The 7,253-nt window shown below is 45.0% G+C and overlaps 1 protein-coding gene across 1 annotated transcript in view; it reads left to right on the top strand.

Moving 5' to 3' along the window:
* The window catches only part of LOC103705170 (splicing factor U2af small subunit B-like), a 2,101-nt gene extending 199 nt beyond the window's left edge, over positions 1-1,902 (top strand). Inside the window, exon 2 of the mRNA XM_008788793.6 lies at positions 703-1,902. Within this exon, the coding sequence (XP_008787015.1) occupies positions 745-1,572 (828 nt within the window). The 5' untranslated portion in view covers positions 703-744 and the 3' untranslated portion in view covers positions 1,573-1,902. The remainder of the gene's footprint in view (positions 1-702) is intronic.
* Positions 1,903-7,253: the final 5,351 nt, after the last annotated feature.

Genomic DNA, 7,253 nt, shown 5'->3' with positions numbered 1-7,253 from the left:
TGATTTCTATAATTTTTCCCTTATATTGTTCGTTTCGGTACGAGTTGAGAGCTAAGGATTGATTGCTAGGGTTTTGGGGTCCTTGTTCCGTGCTTCGATTCGTCTGAGAGGGGTCTTTTGCATCAGAGAGAACCCTAATTATTGCTTTCTTATGGTTCTTTTTCTCGATCTTTTTTTCAGATGCTATGGGGATTATGGGTTTTAAGAAGATCGTGGAGTTGGGGTGTACTCCTGCTGTTCTTTTCATTTTTCTCCCTCAACTTTTTTAGATCGTTTGGAGATTAGGGTTTTTGACACTAGCTTGGCCCTGCGCATTAGGAGTTTTAGTTCAGTAAGCTTGACCAATTCGGAAAAAAATCTCAAACCCTAATCAATCGAACGGTGTGATTTTGATTTATTCGGAGATATCTCCTTTTTTTTCTGGAAAGAAATGAAGTTTTCCCTGTCAGCAAATGTTATCTTCCGAACCAAAATGTTGGCAAATGATCACTCGTTTTCGAAATGCTAAACTTCCTTAGCTCTATGATTCTATTTAGAGGTGGATTTAGTAAACCGCACTTTCAATTTCTTGAACATAAGTACAATCTGGTTTTACTTCTATTTGTTTTGTTCTTTACATGCTCTTCTTCAAATCGAGCATTAAGTTGATTTTTTTTCTTTTGTTAAATGGTTGACTCTAACATTGTTGTTATTGCCATCTAGGATTTCTGGGGGTTTCAAGGTTATTTCTGTTGGGTGGGATTGATGGCGGAGCACTTGGCGTCCATCTTTGGTACCGAGAAGGATAGGGTGAACTGCCCATTCTATTTCAAGATTGGAGCATGCCGCCATGGAGACAGGTGCTCCCGTCTCCACAACCGCCCCACGATATCTCCCACCCTTCTCCTCTCCAACATGTATCAGCGCCCGGACATGATCACCCCAGGAATTGATGCACAGGGCCAGCCTATTGATCCCCGAAGGATCCAGGAGCACTTTGAGGATTTTTATGAGGACATCTTCGAGGAGCTCAACAAGTTTGGTGAGATTGAGAGCCTTAATGTCTGTGATAACCTTGCTGATCACATGATCGGGAATGTCTATGTCCAGTTCAGGGAAGAAGAACAAGCAGCTGCAGCTCTTAGGGCCCTTCAAGGTAGGTTCTACTCAGGCCGCCCGATAATTGTGGACTTCTCACCTGTGACGGACTTTCGGGAGGCCACTTGCCGGCAGTTTGAGGAGAACAGCTGCAACCGGGGTGGGTATTGCAATTTTATGCATGTCAAGCAGATCAGTAGAGAGTTGAGGAGGAGGCTATTTGGACGTTACCAGAGGTCTCATGGGAGGAGCCGTAGCCGAAGTCCAAGCCCATCCTATCGGAGAGACAATCGTGATAGGGACTACCGTGACCGTGGGGAGTACCGTGGAAGTGGGCGGAGGAGTGGAGACAGGCATGGAAGGTACGACAGTGATGGCGGAAGGCGGCGACATGGGAGCCCTAGGCGGACAAAGAGCCCAATGAGGGAAGGAAGTGAGGAACGAAGGGCTAGGATTGAGCAGTGGAATCGGGAAAGAGAGGAGAGGCATGCATGATTCAGGTTGAATTTCTTGCAGTCTCTTCTTTATCATTTCTATTCATAGGTGACCTAGGCAAGGAGTTCTGTTTGGCCTTCTGCTTCTTTTATTGTTGAAACACTTTATGGTCCAGGCATTTTGATTGCAGTCCTTGAACCTCAAAAATGGTCTCTTTGATCTCACTGTGTGAATGGGAACTTGGATCTTTTGTAGTCTGTGACATTATCTGTTTGGTTTGCCATTGTCTGATGGAGTGATGTTCATTCACATGTACCAGGTGTAGTCTCTAACGAATTCTTCTGCTATGACTTTTAGGCATGTTATGAGATGCTTCTATGACTTGCTGATTGTCTGTTTCCTTTTTTTTTAATAGCTTGTTTTTTCCATTTTTATTTGTTGTTCTGTACTTTTAACTGAGAGCAGTTAATGGGAAAGTGATATATCCTGGGATAATTGAAGCCCTGAATCAATTATTAACATTTGTTGATCTTGTTGAATGTCAAATACCAGATAGCCAAGCAGTAAAAGATTGATTCTGATTTTTCTCCTGTGGTCTGAACATATTATGGATGAAGATCTCCATGTAGGTTGAAGCCAAAGAGTTTCACTATGCTGGCAAGTTTCATGAGCATCACATAGATGAATATACTGCATTACATGTATACTATCAATGGGGTAGTACCATTATTCCTTTGCCTTTTTCCAAGTTTTTTACGTTAGCAGTTGAGTATGTAATATGTTTTGGGTTTTTGTACGGCAGCCCAACATAGAAAAGTTCTGGCTGGTTTTATATAACATGTACATGGCTTGGGTTGGTCATATTGTACCCATCAAACATGCAATGCATTCATAAAGATTTGTTTATTATAAATTGGCTGAATAGGGTGGGGTAGATTATGAATCTTATGTTTTTTGATATTATTAAAATTCTTGCTTATTGTTATAGGGCACTGAGAATAGGTTGTTTAGGGCACAATCTAAGAGCTATTAATCTTCCTGTTTACACAAGTCAGAAGAGGGGTTTCAGAATCTTTGGTTGTTAGACGAGAACTATATTGGGGTTCAAAAAGCTGCTCATTTCTAAAGAGGATCAGATCAAAGGAGGATGATTTGTTTCAAGATGTTCTATATTTAGTTGAGCTTTTGTCCTTTTATGTCTTAAGGCTTTTGTCGAAGGAATGATGATTGATTCATTAGGCATTTGTTCCATATGACAAGCTTTATTAACTCACATAATATAAATTCATCAAAAGTTTAATGGACAATTTGGAACCAGTGGACTGAGTGGTGAGGGGTAAACAATTCAATGTCGATTGCCATCCTCAGAAGATAGGAGTGGTGCTTGAGTATCGAATGTTTCAAGCATTCTTATTAAACTGGTCTGTTGAAACTGTAACTTCAACATTCTCAGTCTGTTGGATGGTGCTGTAATTTATTTATTTTTTTTTGCGAACTGCAACTTTCTTTTCATGTTTTTGAGCTCTGTTGTTTGAAGTTTCTGGACTGATCTGTTGAGACCACCCGCAAAAAAATTTGGGAAAAAAGGTCTGTGCCATGAGTGTTTGCTTCCTTTCTACAGAATCTATATTCACAGGTTAAAGTTCCAGAAGTGATCTATCTCAACTGGTGTCACTTAAGAAAACTTTTCAAAACAAATTTATTCTGCTGCAAGGTGTGTTAGTTATTTAATTTACAAAGTTCAAATTAAGCTATTTATTGCAATTATTGATAAGCCATCATGATACTGAAATTAGAGTGATGGTAATTTATATTGCAGAATAGGTAGTTATACAGAATTGTGAGTTACTAAAAGAAGTTTGATGTGGATCCGCTAGCCCCGTAGGCTGTGTTTGGTTGCAGAATGAGTTGACACAGATTAAATGAGTCAACTTACACTAACTCTTGTTGCGCCAATAAATTGCTCAACCATATAGGGCGGAGAGTAGTTTAATTTGGATTAAGTGGAAAATGTGGCTCTATTTACTTTCCAAAATACCTATTTTACGGTAATTTGGATTAATTGGAAAATTATGCTCTATTTTTACCCTAAAAAAGTAGGCCCTTTTCAATCGTTTGGCCGGTTCAAGTGGAAATGGAGTTAAGAGGCATTTATTCCATTTATTTCTCCTCTAACGTACCACCGGCACAACCTTACAGAGCATGTAGAATTTCATTGATAGTTGACAACATATAATTAATTAATTTCAGGAGGCTAAACAAATAGAGGGGAAAAAACAGCAGAGAGCAAAGTTGCTGCTTAATACCCTAATGTTTTTACAGGAGGCATCTAGAGCAACTATAAGAGAACCACCAGATGTACATAACGTCCAACCATGTATAGAAACTTTGCCTCTTATTGCATGCCTTGTCCAATGTCTTTTTTTTTTTTTTGTTACAACGGATGACTTATACATTTCTAGTATGAATACATCTAAAAATATCAAAAGATAAAAAGTCCCGGAGCGCTCTAGGCAACTTCCTCTCATCAACCCATAGCCCCCTAGAGTGGTCAGTCATATACGAGGTCACCCAATCCGCAGCTCCATTGGCTTCTGTATATATGGAAAGTGGCGTCTCCACCTACCATGGCCCAAATATTTCGGAGCAAGAGGTGGCACCCAACCACGCCGCCAATGCCCCCTGGATCCAGCTAATCACCATTGCTAAGTGACCTTGAAGTAGGACTGTGCTAGTCCGCAGAACATGCCAGGCTTGACATAGACCAGTCCACACTGCCCTCAGCTCCACCATCGAAATAGAAGTGTTAAAAATCTGGCACTCACCAGCAACAATCACCCTAGAGTCCGGGTCTCTAATGATGAAGCTTGCACTACCCCTTCTGCCATCGTCTAGCACACATCTGTCGAAATTGACCTTGTAGAAGCTTGGAGGTGGGGGCTCCTAGGTGAAGAACACCGTTTGCGGTGCTACAAGAGAAGATGTAGAGCCCCAGATGCCCTGAGATATCAAATGCCCATCCGATGGACCTGCATGGGTGATCTCCGCCGCCTGTGCCCGGCCCGCTCCATGACGAACCTAGGTGTAGGGATGCTCTCTCCAAAAATTTAGGCATTCTTGGCCAACCATATATGGTAAGTTATATAAGTCGCCGCAGTGGCCACATATCGGGTTTGAGGGCTAGTGGACCACCGTCTGAGCGCTTGAGTGAAGGAGCCCGAATGGCACTGAGCATCTAGTGGAATATCGACGAGCCTTCAGACCCTCCTAGATCACTCGCACTGAAACAGAGCATGGTCCATAGTCTCATCCACCAGGCAATTAGGGCACTAAGGTTGGATGCTCGGTCCCCACCCACTCAGCACCGATCTCGTCGGCAATCAGACCCAAGCCACCTTCCAAACAAACAGTACAATCTTTGGGTAAAGACCAAACCTCCAAATCAAGGCATAGTCCTGCTTGGGGTGCTGCTCACTTTGAAGGAGGTCATAAATGTCTCTCAGTTTGACTCTGGGGCCGTTGGACATACGCCAAATCCTCACATCCGGACTAGCACTCCCTGGAACAGGTAGCGACCAGACTCTCTCTGAAGTGCTCCCAAAACAGATAGCCGATTCGGCTGGTATTTCACTCTGCCCCCTACAAGAGTAGAAGATCGCAAAATCGAAGTCTGCTCGCGGTCTCAACATTGACCATGGTCAGCCAGAGCTTCACCGAGAGAGTGTCCACCTAAGGGTCCACCACATCCACATTGCACCCATCGCCGATCTACCACCTGGTGTTAGCCAAGACAGTGGGCACATACTTGTATATCTTCCGCCAGAGGAAGGAGCATCTCTGGACACTTCGAGTTGCCCCACCCGCAGTCATCGGTGTATAGCGGGCAGTCATCTCTTGAGTCCAGAAGCACTGTAGCTCAAGTACAAGTCTCATTGTATGCTGAGCAATCAATGCCTTCCTCGTCATGAGAAGCGACCGGACACCCAGCCCTCCCTTGCGAGTCGGCTGGCAAACTGTCTCCCACGCCAGCAGATGCACTCCATGACCGCTACCATAATAGCCCCAAAGGAAGTTCCGGAGAAGCAGCTCAATCCTCATCAACATAGTCTTCAGGACGACTGTATTGGACATGAGATATACCGGCATGAAGCTTAAGACTGACCTCACCAGCATCAGCCTTCCAATCATGGAAAATGAGGCCGCCTCCAGCCCTCCAGCCGTTCCTGGATGCATTACACCATGCTGAAATATTCCGACACCCGCAGTCTCCTCCTCGTAATAGAGATGCCCAATAACTCCATGGCTTCTCCTGCTCCCTCATGCCAAGGAGCCCTCTGATAACCTGCTTCACCCGCATCTCCGTCCTCAGGCTAAAGCAATCCAATTACGTAATCCGGGGATCTAAGTAGGGTGGCTTTGTTGCCTCTATTTTGATCTATTGCCGAAGCAAAATGAAAGGGCAACTGGCTGATCCCGGTGGCAAGTGGTTTCCATAAGGATGGTAGACTTGTGAAGGTTCACTCTCTAACCTGATGTCTCCCAGTAATCCTCTAGGACACCTCTGAAGGCCAACGCGTCCCTCGTCCTCGCCCTAACTAGGAGTAGATAGTTGTATGCAAACAGAAGATGGGAGATCGATCGGGCACTGAGGGCTGGCACATAGGCGTCTATCTTCCGCTCCTGACAAGCAGCCCATAGGGCGCGAGATAACATATCAGCACAAATGATGAACAAGTAAGGGGACATGGGGCAACCTTGGCGAAGCCCGATGGTGGAGTGGAAGAAAGGCGACAACATCCTGTTGATCAGGATGGAGGACAACCTCTGCACACAGCCAAGCACCCAAGCTATCCAGGTTTCGTGGAAGCCAAAGCTCTCTGACGTAAACTTGAGGGAGCTCCAGTGGACTCTATCGTAGGCCCTCTCCATATCCAGCTTCACTATCATATAGCTCCGCCGCCTTGGGGCACGCTGCAAATCTCATATCATCTCCTAGGCAATTAGGAGTCGGTAATGCTTCAACTCCCCACAAACGCCTTCTGTTCTTAGCTGATGAGACCGGGCAACAAGGGCTTCACCCCGCCCACCACGATCTTCGCCACTACCTTATAGAGAATAGTGCAAATATTAATGGGCTTGAAATGACCGGGCTTCATCGCATTCTGGTGCTTTGGGATGAGGGTGATGTAAGTTGCCTTCTAGTCATCAGTCATCGACACCGTATTGAAGAACAACTGGATAACCTCCACTACCGCTCTCCGGATGATACACTAATACCTCCTGAAGAAAAAGGAAGAAAAGCCGTCTGGCCACGGGGCTTTATCCTCCATTAGGGTCCGGATGGCCTCCCACACCTCATTCTCAGACACTGCCCGAATTAGGTCCACATTCTCTACCATCCCGACTCCGATGTCTGGTAATGAAAACTGGGTGGCCACCCTCGAGCTATTGTCCTCCGTCCACCTGGACCTGAAGAAGTCAACCATAACCTGTTTGACTCTGCTCCCCACCTCCACTCTCTACCCAACCCCATCTCTTAAGGATCGGATCATGTTCCTCTGCTTCCTAATGATGATCGACCGGTGGAAGAACCAAGTGTTCCTGTCCCCTTCCCTGATCCACTGGACTCTAGACTTTTGTCTCCAAAAGACCTTCTACTGCCGCAAGAGAGAATGATGCATAGCCAGCTTCTGACACAGAACAACCATATCGGTCTCCGGTAGCCTAATGTTGCTTTCCTC

This window comes from Phoenix dactylifera, chromosome 18, assembly GCF_051530095.1.
Source record: "Phoenix dactylifera cultivar Ajwa chromosome 18, Ajwa_hap1_PhDact_Kaust_v1.1, whole genome shotgun sequence".
In the NCBI taxonomy this organism is placed as follows: Eukaryota; Viridiplantae; Streptophyta; class Magnoliopsida; order Arecales; family Arecaceae; genus Phoenix; species Phoenix dactylifera.
Note: the sequence above shows the minus strand (reverse complement) of the source record. Positions and strands in the feature narration are given on the sequence as shown.